The sequence below is a fragment of the Protopterus annectens genome, chromosome 7.part0 (genome assembly GCF_019279795.1).
Source record: "Protopterus annectens isolate FY-2018-M chromosome 7.part0, PAN1.0, whole genome shotgun sequence".
In the NCBI taxonomy this organism is placed as follows: domain Eukaryota; kingdom Metazoa; phylum Chordata; order Ceratodontiformes; family Protopteridae; genus Protopterus; species Protopterus annectens.
The window spans coordinates 467354550-467371028 of record NC_056739.1 but is presented as its reverse complement, the minus strand read 5'-3'; the positions used below and the strand labels follow the sequence as shown (position 1 = coordinate 467371028).

At 41.6% G+C, this 16479-nt stretch overlaps 1 protein-coding gene across 10 annotated transcripts in view; it reads right to left on the bottom strand.

Moving 5' to 3' along the window:
• The window catches only part of LOC122806545 (lipoma-preferred partner homolog), a 1343214-nt gene that overhangs the window by 546235 nt on the left and 780500 nt on the right, over positions 1-16479 (bottom strand). For all 10 annotated transcript variants that reach the window (XM_044077065.1, XM_044077061.1, XM_044077067.1 and 7 more), the window contains one exon: positions 2545-2714. In XM_044077065.1, coding sequence (XP_043933000.1) covers positions 2545-2714 — 170 coding nt within the window. The remainder of the gene's footprint in view (positions 1-2544; positions 2715-16479) is intronic.

Here is a 16479-nt window from a genome sequence, read left to right as displayed (position 1 = left end):
TTTTGGCATAAAAAGGTCCATCATCACAGGCACATTTAGTATGAACTAATGTTAGAAAACAAACATTTTAATGTCACATCAGTTTAGGGATTTATATTTCTAGTCTTGCCGATGAATTTCAAAAATATAGGAAATGTTTAGCACTCTGAGATGTACAAACTTCTGTAGGTAAAAAGGAACAGGCATAAACTTTTTGTTATATTATACAAACTTTCTAAATTTATCAAAGGGAGATGGACGGCAGACTCCATGGTGAACAGGAATCCAGATTATCTGGATTCAAGTACTGCATCCACACAATGAAGGAGCTGGCCAAGGGGTGAGAACAAGCAGGTTAAATCCTGGCTTGCCCATCTTGTTTGGGGGGTGGAGGAATTTTCACAACCTCGAGTGGAGGCCTCACATTCTAGCTCTGATAGGCAACACTGAAGACCGCAGACAGCAGGGGGGTGTATGCTGTAATATTAAATGAGTAGCTACAATGAGGTGCTGCCCCAGAAAAGGTAAAACTGTAAGACTTGGACAGAAAAAAAGGTATAAAGCTATAATCTCGGGACAGGCTAGTGGGAAAGCTACCAAGAGACAAGAATGGATATAACTTGAATTTTTACATCCAACTAATTCTGTATACTCAGAAGGGTTTGTTTACACGTCACATGTAGAAGATATTGATACTGAAGAAACTGACCAGATAAGCCTTCTGATTCAATCATGTAGTCCTAGCTGAGACTATATAAAACTTACAGGATGACACAAGAAGATGGAAAATCATTTTTTGAAGCTGATAATGCTGGCAGAAAAGGCAGTTCTGCTAAATGGGTGTGCACCATCTAAAGAAAAAAAAATCCAGTGGAATCACACTCAAAAGTAATTTTGTGGCTAGAGTGAAGAACTTTGAAAAGATTCATCAACATGTACAAAAGAATCACATCATCTCATTTAACCCATAAACTGTCAAAAGCAGCAAACTTCATTCTATGGACATTAAGTTTGTATTTCTGAAGTTACAGAAGTCTCTTGTAAAGTTTGTGTATGACCTCTCAAGACATGAAGGATAGCTGTGGGATCTCTGGTATGTTTTTGGCCTGTCAGATGCATTTCTCCACTGGTATAATTAAGTTAAAGACAAACTGTTAAACCAAGGGGGATAATCTCACAGGTTTGAACCTGCTGCATTCTGCTGGTTAGAGGAGAATAAAGTCACTGCTTGCCTGCCATGAGTAGGACTTTTGTATGGTGTGACTCAAAGTTTTGCTACTTCATTCTGTACCTAAAAGTTACGTTTCAGCTTAGTGGAGAAAAAAAACCCAAAAAACAGCATGACAGGTATGTCTTTTACTACATAACCATAACCAGGTATGTCTTTTACTACATAACCATAACCAATTTACGACACAATACCAGTGGAAAACCAGGAGGACTACAGAAAAAGAGCTTCATACTACTAATCCCAAGTATAAAAGAGCTTCCCTTAATTCTCCCCATGTTCGAGGAAGCGCTCCACTATCCTGTAATACACATTTACTGATCTAGAAAGCAATCCACAGTCCCCTGGAAGCAATCGTATGACCAAATACCAGCCTACCTGCCTGGTAGAATACATCACATACAGCTGCCAATAGTTGTGATGCACACGGTGTAGCCTTAAAATATATTATCAGTCTGGATCAAACAGTCCTGTGGTACATACCATTTATCCAAAGACCTTACCCTGAAGTTGTCTTATGAACTTTGTATCCAATGAAACCACAAAGAGTTCTACTGCTCTTGTCTATACCCAAGGAGTTGTCAAGAGCTATGAAGAAAGCACTTATTATTTCTGTTATGCAATAAGTTCTCAACACTTGTGGCACATATTAAATCAAGGAGTTGTCAGATATTATATACAGACACTGTACCCAACAAGCTGTGAAGGGAGAGGCTTACAGAGAAGGAATAATGCTAGTGTGTATACTTCATTTTACATATGCTTTCATTACAAGATTGATTCCTCAATGTTTCAGTATTATCTGATTTACTGCCTGCCAATTATGAAAAATGTTAGCATGGCAGTGTAGAAAGTTCCTACATGGAATGCTGAACTCATGCCTAATGTGGAAAGTCAGAGTCAGGAGATATTAGTTAGAATTAATGCTGCAGTGTTCACAGCATAAAGAATGTTTTTGATTCTGCTGTTCAAGGAGACAGAACCTTGAAAAGTCTCCCATGTATGTGCATTTCCTTGTAATAAGGAAGATGGTTCGCTGCTGAACAGTGTATTGTGATAGTTATTTGGTACATTAAAGATAAAAATCCCTGTGCTATAATAAACTCCGAATTCCTGACTTACACTATAGTCTGTTGTAATTTTAAAGAACATTGCTCTGTAACGGCACAACATTTTTACTATTAAATTTACTGAAGAAACATTTAACGGTTTTCTACATTTAAGCCAAATACTGCTGGAGTCCAAATGGCAACTCAAACTAAAACACGTTGGTGTAACACTCCATTAGTACAACTCCATTATGTAAACACTTCAGTGAACGGACTCCTGTTACTTACAATATAACAAGATTCACAGTATGACTTCTTATCAATGGCATAGAATGGCTGACCACGTAGTCGACAGTGGCAGGTAACACAAGTGAAGCATTCCACATGGAACACTTGATCCATCGCAATGCATCCAGTTCCATCTCCTACAACACTTTCTCCACAGCGAGCACAGCGTCCTGCAAAATAAAGGAAAATATTACCATACAGGAATGACATCAGTACAAATCAGCAGAAAATTATCTAGCTTGGCAAATCAACAATACACTTCCCACCTACATCACAATTAAAAATATATTTGACCATGCAAATTTTTAGTGTTCCTTCTACTCCTGAGCAGTTTTTTAAACCCAGTTACCATTTACCTTGTATCGCTTCTGGTGGAAACAGTGCTCCACAATACTAGAAATAAAGTTCTGTTTGTCTTCTCCACAGTCCTACACTCTGATGTTCCAGGGTGAACCAACCCCCCTCCCTCATGACTGGCAAACCTTTCCTTTCAGAAACTTTCCTTCCACATTCATACATTAATACCTCTATTACATTCCTCCATCTCCCTCCTTTGTTTCAGTGACTGCATATGCAGACACAGAAAAACTGCAATTATACAGCTCAGGGGTTACAACAGGCCACTTGTATTCCTGGAAAACTGATGAAATATACCATGAATGCATCCAATCATCATCTACTACTTCACCAAAAGGAAGGCCACCCAGTGTAGCACTGCAGATGATACAAAGAACAAAGTGTAAAAGTTGCTCTGAAAATGACATACTAGTATGAGACACTCATTTACTGTAGTTACTGATATTTACTTTTTTATTTAACATTTGTTTACTGGGAAAGACCGACCTGGAACAAAGCTAATTTTTGGCGGATGCCTGGGAAGAAATGTCCCAGACATGTCTTTGTGACGTGGGAGGAAAACTAAGCACCCGGAGGAAACCCACACGAATGCAGGGAGGACATACAGACTCCACACAGAAGGCACTCCAGCCGAGAATTGAACCAGGGAACCTCTTGCTGTGAAGTGACAACACTACTGCTGCACCCCTGTGCCATCAAGACCACTGTGCAGCCCAGATATGCAAATACTGACCATACAAGATGTTTTTTTAAAAGGGTTCTCTACAGTGAGCAATGGTTGATGAGCAGAGGACACTCTTCCAGCTTTCCCATACAGGATTGTACTCTCACAACTATGTACTGAGATCATAGCTCATACTTAGGAAGACGTGCAGTTCCGCACACTTAGAAAAAGCAATGATGTAAAAAGATTATGATCTTCTCAGGCACCCATCATTAGAAGGATTGTAATGGAGGTTGTGTACAGCAAAAGGGAGACGGGATAAGAATTTCCTGTATAAAACTCACTGAGTAATCAAATCTGATTGGGATTTACATAGGGGAAATTTGGAAATTTTCCCATTAGTAGCATTGCCTCCCGGACAGGCAGATCTACAGTGACCAAAAAAAGGAAAGGGCTCAGGAGGTGAAGACCTGAAATACCAAGGCAGACGTGACCCGAATCCTGGACCAGGCCGTAATGCTTGGTGAGGGTGTGAACACATGGTCACTGGCTGCAGTACAAATGCTCACAATCTGCATCATATTAGAAAATAATGACAGAATCCAACACACCCTTGATGGAATTACTTTGACTGCAATGACCAAGGACCAGTCAGCTATCCAAGGACAAGATGTTATGCAGTTAATATGTAGAATAAGGCTTTTTTAGCGAAAGCTTAGCCTTTTTAACATGAAGCAAAGAAAAAACAAACTTTTGTGACAGGTTTCATGACCTGGGAAAAATGAAAAATGGGGTAGGGTTCAGGTTCAGCATAAAAGTGAGGTTCTGATAAGTTAATCCTGGTGGTGACTGCTTGTCTCAAGTGAGAAGGCTAGTTATTCCTGCACTAGTGGATTGTGGCCGAATCAAATCTGCTACATATGAAGCATTATGAAAAATTATGACGCTCATCCAGGCAAACTATGCACTTGGAGTGGCATTCACTGGATGCAATCTGATAGCACTTGTGGAATCCTTAAACAGTTTGCCAGTGTTCTGACTCTGGGAAACAGACCATACGGCCTCTGTACTAATGACTGGAAAATGCACAAAGAAAGGGTTACCTGAATGAAAAAAATCCCAGGAATTCCAGCTAGTGAACTTTGCTGACAAAATTGCTAAGTGATTAAGCACTATACAATGAATGGGAACTACCCTTAGGTAACAAATGGAGGAGTCAAGATGTACAGGTATGTGACAACAGAATTCAGGTCATTACAAGCACACACTGGTTTCTAAAACCTGCAGCTTACTTAATACAGGGGAATGAAAAACAATCAAATCACCCAATTTATTTTTCATAAACTTGGATAACCACAGCTGATTATGCATACCAAGGGAATAAAAAAAAGGCTCTCCTCCTCACTCTAGTGTTTGACCTTAGAATGAAAGTGGAAAAAAATAAATGGACTACTTCAAGGATACTTCAGAAGTTACTTCTGTGAAAAAAAAGTAAATATCAAAAAACATGGGATAGTCCTAACTGATAACTAAGTCCTGGGGAAGGCTAATTTTTTACAGATAAGCTTTCGATAACTCTCAAGATACTGTGAGAGGAGGTGACTGCTATTAGAAACAATCATCCAAAGGAAACCAACTTCACAGAACCAGCTAGTTTAACATGATGGGCATCTCTCGTTCCCTGACACAATAAGGTTAATTAGGATATACAATGGATTGGAGGTAAAAATTAAAGTGGCAGGGTTTCTCTTTGATGAGCTGTGTCTGATGAGAGGAACCAGGCACAGGCATCTTCTTTTCCCTTTGTCTGTGTATACCCGCTGGCAAATAAAATAAAGGACTGAAATTCAAAAACATAATTTGTACGGTAATCAAGAAGAGTTGGCCTTATTTGCAGATGATATCTGGCGCCTGATAAGGACAGAGTTGTGGAACATTTTGAGACAGTAGTCTTTTCGGGATATAAAATTAAGATAAAACAAAGGCTACAAGCTGTAAACTATGCATCCACACACACTGGTTAAGCAATACCCATATATTTATGTGGGTACAATAAGATGAAGTATTTAGGAGTATGGATTAAAGGATTCTGTTATGGCAATTAAGGACAGCTGGGAAAAGACCAAACAAATTACAAAAATTTAGAAACTGCAAACTCTTGTTTATGGATATGAATAGCAGGGTACAAGTAGTGAAAATGTTTTCAGTCCCTTTAGTTTAATATACAGGTCAGGCATCTATGTTGCTTTTTTTTCTCAATCAGAGAAGTTGTGGACAGCAAAAGATACGAAGAATTTTATCTCTGAGGAGAAGAGGGCAAGGGTCAAGTAACATAAGTTGAACCTTCCAAAAGAACACGGTGGTTTTGGATTAACTGATTTGAAGGGATAATTTAGAGCTACACAGTTAAGGCTCATATACATAACACAAGCAGAAAGCTATAAATTAGAGTGGAAGGGTATGATAATGAAGCAACGGGAGGAATTATGGTAATAAGGAGAGTGTGGGATTTCGGATGCAGATCCTTAAGGATATTAACAGCCATAAAAATTATATTCATTAAGCAGCAGAAAATATTCCAAAAACTATATCAACACGAGTATGGAGAGATGATAGGCAAGAGTAGGCTGGAATTTAAAGGAGAAAACTGGCAAGGGCACCAAGGTATTGGGAGCAAATAACTACAGAGGGGAACGTAACAGAATCGGAATAAGCCAAGCAGACATTTGGACTGCAGAGAGAATGCCTATACTCAGTTCCTAACAGTTAAGGCAAAGAGGAAGGGATAAGGGACTCTAGGTTAAAGTCCTGCTCTAGTAGAGTTTTCATACCCCAAGCAGACTCGCACAAATTCCTCTTCAAGCAGATGGCAAATGTTGGAGGCAAATAAGGAATAGAGAGGTAACTGGAAAGCCATGTTATTGGGAGTGTAATGAGTTTTCAGACAAATTCCCCACAGAGTACACTCAGAAATATTGGGTAAGCAAATGGGTGTAACTAAAGAAATTATTTTTTTTTTTTTGGGTAACTAAGGAAATGCATTTATTTTTGGAGTTGGGCTACAGGATCTGAACTGCCTATACATTGTAAGACCTTGAACTTAATTCTGGTGGCTGCCAAAAAAGCTATTACTGGAAAATGGCACTCAGTCTAAACCAAGTGTATTTGGAGCACTGAATAATTTTACAGAAAACTGGAGGTATGGTCTTTGGAAAGGGTAGGAGCAAATTACAGAACAAATGGAAGTTATGTGAATATTGCATTCTGTGTTTTAGTAGAGTAGTGAAGTTTAAGGAAGCTAGGAAATGACTGATGTAATGCTGGGCTGATAATTATGCAAAATATATGTGATGTACAATGTTTGGAACTGTATTTTCTTTTATAAATGTTTGTCCATGTCTTAAGTGATAATTCAATAAAGGTGGCAAAAAAGATTATGGGCATACCCCAGTCATAAGGTTCAAATCCCAGTAAGAAAGTTTTTTAGGACAGCAGACTGCATAATACCCTAAAGAATGGTTTGATAATTCTCTGCTGAATTACATCTCTGTGGTGCATCAGAAACTTTAGACAGCAATGTAAGATATGAGCACCAGGAAAACAGAATAACCAAGACCAAACTCAAACAAAAAACACAAGCAAACGCACCAATCTGCGAAAAGGGAGGATACTTCAGTGCACCAACAAAGCACCTCTTCCACTTAGCACGTTTGCTAAGGGAGAAGGAATTTTTGGCCAACTTATTCGCAGAGGTTCCAGGAGCAATTAAAAACAGAAAAGATTTAGAGTAGTCTGACCCCTAAGTGACAGTTACCAGTTATGCTACTGGACAGTGGTTCATACGCTTTGCAATAGAATGGGCTGCACAGTCATGGAATTGCCAGCCTAAAACCAAATATGTTTTAGCCAAACAATGTCAAGGATGAGATCCAGGTCTTCTCTGAACTTTATAAGGCACACAGTCAGATATATAATGATGGAAAAGCATAAAGGGAAGTGTTTCCCATCACTAACCAAGCCAAAGGCACCCAATGCAATCCCTACAACTGCCAAGATGATCAGAGGAGAAAAAGACATCCATTCTTCTCTGCTAAGATCAGCTCAGTTTCTGGGGTGCCTCGCACTATCCAGACTTGAAACCACATGCAATAAAGTAGCCAGATCGGCAGCCAACCTCCCTCCAAAATCACACCACTGTCTTGCATTTCAATCACTCAGCTGGTTGGAGTTTCACAACAAACTCTTACTTACTCAACTCCTCTTCAGTCACACTATCCTAAAAAACCCTCCTCTTGTCCTAGCATAGTCTCGCTTGTCTCCATCTATAACCCACCACACACCCTTAGAAGCTCTGACCAATATCTCTCACAAATTCATAAACCAAAAAAATATTTTGGACATAAACTATACAGCTACCTTCCAGCACTATCTTGGAATAAGCTTCCCATGGTCCTCAGAAGTGTCATCCATGCTCAGGAATTCAAGAAATCTCTCAGAAATTACCTTTTATGTACCTGGAGATGTCACTGCAACCATCCCACCTGAAGCCTTCCCTTCCTTAACTCATCCTCTCCTTTTTCCCCTCCCTAACTTTCTTCCTTCTTCCTCCTGCTTCCCACTATCCAACTATGTATTATATCATCCTGTATATTTTCTATTACAATCTATTTTTCTGCACTTCTTTGACAGCTTGCTTCTTCATACCTCCCCAGCTCTTACTACTTATCTGAATAGCATCTTTTTCGAACATCTCAAACACGTTTTGCATCCTGACATTTTTCCTCATCTTCTTGTATTTAACTTAATGTCTTTTTTTCCTTCACTCCTATTAGTTCCTTAATATTTGGACAATTGGTACTCTGACTTTATATACTGTACTCTGAATTTTTGTACTTATCAAAATTTTTTTGCTGTGAACTTATTGTACTTGTAAAATTTGTATTGTGGAACTTTTCTCCCTGGGCCTCTGCTGAAAAAGGACACAAGCTCAGAGAGATTATCCCAGTCAACAAATGTCAAATAAATAAATAAATAAAAGTTTCACTAAGCAGACATTCTTTATGTCCAGTTACAGTAGAGTTCTGTAACTGTAAATATACCAGCAAATTCACTTTTCCCAAGACATGAATGACACTGATGCACTGGATCACTGACCTACTTGCTGCCCTGGCTGTTTTGACATAGGCAAGAAGAAATGCTCAAGCCCCCCCCCATCTAGAGCTTGATGGGCAAGAATCGCCAAGCTTAGCTCAAGCAGGTGAGTGTGCAGTGGTTTGTCTGCAACTCCATCTCTTCAGGGATCCAACTGACCCTGTACCACGAGATACCCAGAAATGGACTCCTGAACTCCACATTAAGTGCTGTCATCAGAAAATTAAACAGCTTCTCTCCCAAAAGGAAAACCCCATATCGACATTAGTGATAATCTACCACAATGCAAAGCCCAGTAAGAGAATATCAAAAATGCTTCCATTATGTCATTACTGTAATGCAAATTCTGCAACTGGTGGCAGCTTACTGCAGCACCTTCAACTGAAGGCAGGTAAACAGGATGACAATGGCTGAACCAGTAATAGGGCCCATGAAGTGCAGATGGGGTTAATTAGCTCTGTGCTGCACAGGGATAAAAAGCCCTTATGGTTCCCAAAATGACCCAAGCTTTATTAGCTGCATAGGTGCTGGAGGGGCCAAGGATGACTATAGCAGTGAGGGGTCAATGTCAGCTCACCCATCCCGGAGGGGAAGGAGGTGGCCTAGGCTCACTGCAACATGCATCGTACAAGTTTAGTCAGCTCAGTACTGCAAGAGTATTGAGCTGCTTAGTCAAAAGGTTGCACATGCACAGAATTGTACATGCATCTCCTGCTGGCAATGATCACAGAACTGGCAAGGCCACCATGGGGGGGCAGGAATTAGGACACACTCCCCAGCAGCAGCAAGATGCTACACCACTGTCCCTAAATGCCTCACCTGCTCCACATGGGGCCTAGGTTGAGCCAAGGGCTGGCTAAGACAGGTCTGATAAACCCTGTGAATAAAGGGATAAGCTTATTGCAGTAGAATGCCAAATTCAAAGTGCGGATGATTTTGAATCCACCTCTGATTCTTCCCCTAGAATGTCAAGGGTATTATTTGTCAACTTTCCAAAACCAGAAGTGACAGACTGTGTGTGGCATCCAAATCCACACCAATATAGCATCTTCTGTATGATCAACGAGGACAACTTGCAATTCACAGTGACCCTTACACTAGGACTCGAGCAAGTATCAGTACCAGAAGGCAGTTGTCCAGTTAGCTTAAGATCAAGAGATGCTTCTCTTGCAGTGACTACCTACAACAGCTAAACACTCCAAGCACTTAAAATGGACAAATCTTGCACTGAAAATGGTACTGAACAAGGGAAAAAAAGTGTACAGAATCACCAGCAAGTCTCCGAAAATTATGTGAAAAGGCCTTTGAAATGGCCAGCGACACCTTCCAGGCCCTGAAGGGAAGAAGGCACAACTCCCTGGAGATTTGTCATCCAGAAACTGATGTAAAAGACATGCCTTTTGAAACTGCAGGTATTAAAAATGGAAAAGTTAAGTACCACTCAGAAAAAAGAAAGTATAGGAGTAACCTCCCTTTCCCTCCTCCAAAGGAGGGCCCTATCTCATGACCACTTTGAAAAAAAAAGTCTGGGTCTGACTGACCCACAAAGTTCATGGGGGGGGGGGGTGATTATAATATCTCTGCGATATGAAACAACATCCAGAAATATCAGTATCAGTACTCACTTTACCAATTCTCTGCAAGGCAAACCTCAGAAGTGAGTTGAGTTGGAATTTCCTTTCTATCAATCCCCAGTTCAGCTATGTATGTTTTTTTTTTTTTTTTTTGATGTACAAGACATCAAGGTTTCCTGCCAGTGAATGCTACAGTGTCAAGCAATAATGCTGGGAATGCACTCAACCCATGCGCTTCAAATTCAACCCACTACTTGCCCCTTTTCTGTCATGATCCAGTTGTAAAAACAACAAAAAAAATACAGATTTAATACAGTTAGTCACAACAATTACATAAAAATTAATACCATTACACTTACCAAAAGGACCTTGACCTTCAGTGAATTTATTCACCACCAAGTGTACTGGATTTTACATACTTAAAATCATCAGTGCATTTGCACTCACACTATGAAGTTACTGCTTTGAGGTGTCTATAGTACATGTCCTGTGTTGGTCATTCCCATACTAAAATAAGGAAAGCAGTTCTTTACCTTTGGGTGTAGATCAGAAAAGGCCATGGCTGAGCAATATAATAAAGTTGAAGCATTATGTCTCAAATGATTCTCTCTCACACTCACACACACACACACACACACACACACACACACACACACACACACACACACACACACACACACACACACACACACACACACACACACACAGATCTTGGTGTTCTTGTGTTTTCACAATTCTAACAAATAACCTGCTGTGACTGAGATTAAGCAGTCTGTAAGCAGAATACCAATACAAATTATGATACTAATGGTTGGGGAGATGGCCTGCAATGTTTCTCTACTCATAGGTAGGTACTAGGCTATCTGCCCGAAGGCATTTACAAGCCTAGCCAGAATGTGTTGGCTTTCTCCACCCTCTTAGATTAGTTCCCTGTGTCTCTGTCCAGCAGAGCCACTGAAGTGATCCCAGAGGTAAACTTTCTGTTTCCCATCCACTCGTCAAGGTTTCTTTTGAAGAGTGATAGCGAGGAGCTCTGCCTAATGTAGACTGGAAACTTGTTCCAAAGCATGGGAAGTCTCTGGGACAGGAATCTATCCTTCCAGCACATCCTATTTATTGTTGTGGTGAGGTTTAGATCCTTAGAGCGTGTGGCACGAGGGGATAAGGTTTTATTTAGGTGGAGCATGTCCATCAATTCTGGGTTGGACATGTCCTTGTATGTCAGGCAGAGATCACCTCTGAGCAGGCAGTATGCAACAGAGTACAGCTAGAGTTTCTTCAGTCGAGCTGCATAGGGCATCTGTTTGAGGCCAGTGGTCTTCTTGGTGAGGTACTTCTATGGTCTTTCCAGCTGTTGCAGGTGTCTTGCAAGGTACATCCCATATGAGGCATTGTACTCTATGATGGGACTGATGAGTAGAGGGGCACAATGACCTCTTTTGATCTGGATGCAAACCCTTTTGTGATTAGGTGGGCCACACAGAAGGATTTTCTAACCACTTTGGTAATGTGATTATCAAAGGAGAGATTACTATCTACTTGGGTCCCCAGATCTCTTATTACATTTTCCGTATTTAGGGAACTACCACCTATGTGGTAGTTTGTGGGTTCTTTGTTATTTCCAAAGGGAATAACTATGCACTTTTTGGCATCTAGCTTGAGGCCATGATTTTGACACCAGGTATCTGTCTCAGTGAGAACCATTTGGAGGATGTCTGTGTCAGCCGGTGAGTCAATTATAGACCCTAGTCTGCAGTTGTCTGCGAACTTGGTCAGCCATGGTTCTCCTGTGCTCGCCTGTACCTCTGAGAAGTATATGCTGAACAGGAGGGGTCCTAGAACTGAGCCCTGGGGAATGCCACTTGTAACCGGTTTACAGTCAGACCTAGCTCCCGCAACTCTCACCATGTGGGCTCTGTCCGTGAGCCAATTGGCAACCAATCTTGTAACACAGGGGTTTATGTTCAGGCTGGTGAGCTTGTCTATACCAGAATGGGGAATGGTGCTGAAGGCCTTTGCGAGGTCTAGGTAGGCTGTGTGTACCACCTTTCCATTGTCTATAGCCTTGGTAACTGTCTCAAAGAAGTCCACCAGGTTTAGGAGGCATGACCTGCCCTTTAAACCAAACTGGGTAAGGTCCAGTGTTTGGAGGTTCCCAATGTCTCTGTTGAGTTCCATGATGATGCACTCCATAGCCTTGCAGACCAAGCTAGTCAGACTTATAGGGTGATAGTTCCCAGGGTCTGTTGTGGCTCCACCTTTGTGGAGCGGAATAACCGCTGCTGTGCACCACGCTATGGGTATGTAGCCTCTGGAGAGGCTGAGTTTGAACAGTGTGTTTAGGTGAGGTGTTAGTTAGTCTTTGAGCTCGTGTAGGACACAGCCTGGGACACCGTCCGGTCTCATTGATGCTGTGTTTTTGGCTTTGGAGAGGGCTATTTTAACCTGAGTGTCTGTGATTTCAAAGGCTCTACATTCTTCTGGTATGGTTACGGGCCCTTTTGGGGGTGAGAGGAGGGGTGAAGTTTGCACTGAACCTGTCTGCCAGAATGTTGGCGATATCGGTTGGTTCAGTGTATTTTGTGCCATTCTGCACTAACTCCGAGCAGATCTGAGCACTGTCACTTAGATTCATGACATAGCTAAAGAATGCAGAGTTCTTGGCAAGTTTTCTTTCAAAGCTCACCTTGGACGATTTTATGAGGTCACCTTGGACGATTTTATGAGGGATCGTAGTTTCTTGCCGATACTGATCAGGGATGTCTTCCCTTCTTGGGATTTTACTCTTTTCTGTACTAGTTTCCGCCTTCTATTGTATAGCTTGTTTACGGCAGGGGTCCACCTGAATGGTTTCCTTTTCTTGGAGGAGTGAGTCTTGGTTTTGCTTGGGATAGCACGATCCATGCATTCTTGTAGGTGCCCATAGAATGCATTAATAAAGGATTTTCCAGCTTGGACAGCGTTATCCTTTAGCCATGGGGGCTTTGAAACATTCCACCTCCATCTTAAGTAACGTGAAGTTTGCTTTTGAAAAGTTTTTCACGGTGGTTTCCTTGTCCAGGGTGTGGGGGCGGAATGTGGATATCCAAAGTGATTTGTTTATGGTCAGAGCTAACCAGCGAGGGGTTGACCTCCGGTGTGGAACACCGGTCGCCCATGTTGGTGATGATAGGTCCAATATGTTGTCACCTCTGGTGGGAGTTTTGACCAGTTGTTCCAGGGCATTTGAGTTTGTAAATTCTAGGAAATGTTAGGCAAGGGAGTTGGTACTCGAGCAGTTCTCCCAGTTAATGTTTGGGTAGTTGAAATCACCCAATATTAGGGTGTTTAGTAGGAACTTTATGTTACCCACTGTTTCCAGAAATGCGGAATGGGGGTCCTGGGACATGGTGGGTGATCTGCAGCAAGCTACAATTTGAATTGCAGTTTTGCCCGTTAGTTGCACGTGGATAATCTCTGAATCATCGTGCTGTACCACTAACCTGGAGGTTTGGGTATCCTTGATGAATATGGATACTCCCCTGCCTTTTGTATTTCGGTCCGGGTTCTGTGGCTGAAATGTATTGTATGAGTTGTAGCCTGGTAGTGCTGGAGTGCTCTCTCAAGCCTTAAACCAGGTTTCTGTTACTGCACATATATCGATTTTCTCCATACTGAGGAGTGCCTCGAGTGTGTGCATTTTGTGGCATTGAATAGTATTACCCTCAGATTTTTGTTACTTGTGCTATTTACGGAGGTGAGTTTGTCTTTTGAGCCTTGCCTAAAAAAGGCACTTTGGGGGTGGCAAGAGCCTTGGCCAGTATTCGAAAGCCTAAGCATGACAGGTGCAAGCCGTCTCTAGCGAAGCAGCGCGGCTTGTCGAGCATGTCATCCCAGACAGACGCTGGATCCCCTTTGAATGACACCAGAAACTTAGCCATTTGGTGAAATTGATAATTTTTTTCTTTATACCGTTCATTCTTGGTGAGGGCAGGATGCTACTCAGGGTCAGGGTCATACCGGCCTGGACTACGTGATCAGAGAGCTCTTCCATGTCTCTTTTCATGTAGTCCAGGGAAGTACGGCTCAGGTCATTCACACCAACATGGACAATGACAGAGTCGTATTTGTACTTGTTCTGGAGTGACCTGAGTGCTTGTGTTATGTGGCGGATCCTGGCATCACAAGGCAGCTAACAGTAACCTTCTCCTTATTCAGCCTAGTGAGTGGGACGTCAGTGTGCCGGATGTCTGTTTTGGAGGGCTCTGTTGCTTTTGCAGATTTTTATTTATAGCCTCTCAGTATGTTTTTGTGTATTTACGTGTGTTTTTTGCCTGTTCTGGTTTAATGGGTCTATGTGTGACTGGTGGTGTGATGCCAGTATTTCCCTTCTCCTCTTGACTGTCTGATCCAGTCTTGGGTTGAGAGAGCTTAGCCTCCAGTTTGGCTGTATAATTGCATCTCTCGCATGTATTAGTGTTTGGTGGTAGGAGGAGAGGGTTGTCTGTGTATATGAGGCAGTTGTAATATTGCTTCAAAATGCCCAGATTCACCAGTTGGACTGGACAGTACACCTGAAATCGCCATTTGGACATGCCTGGATAGGTACAGTAAACTGTTTTACTGAATGGCTGGTAAGATCGAATAGAGAGCCTTGTCCTTCTGTAGTGCTAGGGTTTATAAGTGCTTGCTATGAGTTTTGAGCAAGTGCCAGGCTGAGAAATGAATGGCTTGAGTGAATGGCTTGAGTGCTTAAGTTGAAAGTTTGTCTAGTTCCAAGGGAAAAATTGAAGAGGAGACTTTGTGGAGCCAGGAATAGTTATACCCTAGCTAACCTGCGCTCCCCGGTGCGCAAAACCGGGCAAATGCGGGTTTTTTATAGCAGAGAAATAAAAGAGATCGAAATTAGCCCAAAATGGGCAATAAACTACTTTCTGGGCTGAAATCACTCCTCCAGGGACAGATAGGCTGTTCAAAGCTCCCCTCTCTCACAGGTGAACAGAGAAACTTCCTTCTATCCAAGTAAGGTATGGGCAAACACAGAGATTTGTAACACAGCCCTGAATTCAGCACTAACCTGAAAACTGGACTATACTAGATTAGAAAGACGGGAAACAAGTATATTTTTGTATCTGCTTTATTTTCTGGAAAAAATCAAAAGAACACTTTAAATGCGCATAAAAAGATGCTTATTGTTATATATCTCAGTTCAGAGTTGTAGTCAATGCCCCTAGTAATAAAGTAGGAAGAAACACAAATACAGTAAAAGCAGATGAATAAAGTGCAATTTTTTTTATATATATATATATATAAAACAATAGAAAACGAATGATCTGATTTAAACAAGTTACCCAATTAACCAGAAAAAAACTCAAAATTGAGCCCTGTTCCAGCAGTCTTCAATCAGACAAGTTCTAACTGCACACTCCTGCTACTAGGGTGCAGGGAAACCTTCTCCAAAAAAGATGGCCTGGATCAGTGCTCAAGTTATACAAACAAAGCTAGATTCAGCAGGCCTGAATCTGGTCCTATGCTACAGCAACAAGGCGCACTAATTTCAGAAAGAAAAAGTTCGAATAAGCAGGCGCAACAAAAGCCTGTGACCAGAAATTCCCAGCTCAGAAGGGCAGAATCCAGCCTCTCCTCACACAAGAATGCAGACCACAAACCTTCTTAATGTAGAATAACTGGCCTGAAGCCCAAGTGCTTAAACCAGAACTAATACACTTTTAGAATAGCAGACACTGAGCTTTCAATCAGGAATTCCCAGCTTAGAAGGATGTAAGCTACCTGTCCTGCCACAACAGTGCAGACCACAAACCTTCTTAATGTAAAACAACCGGTATGAAGCCCAAGTGCTTAAACCAAAAGACTTAGAAAGTACAGTTGTGTACCTGCCATAAATGTAGATGTTAGAGTGTATTCACTGTTGCAGCCATTACACTTGGGTTACCCTGCTGGCAGGCTACCCGCATTCGGTCTGAATTCCAAAGTCTAGGTCCAGCGTCGGTTGCTGTTGCCTCTTCCCTGACGTCAGTGCGCCAGGGGTATAAAAGATGCAGCCAACACCATTTTCTTCAGTTTTTCTTGCCCCAGATGTCAGGTGCCCCCAAATTGGTAATCTGAAAATTATGCCAATAAGTATGCATGCACAAAAATAAACATTTTCTTCATCTACAAGCAAATACACCACATAGGTTGCATAGGATA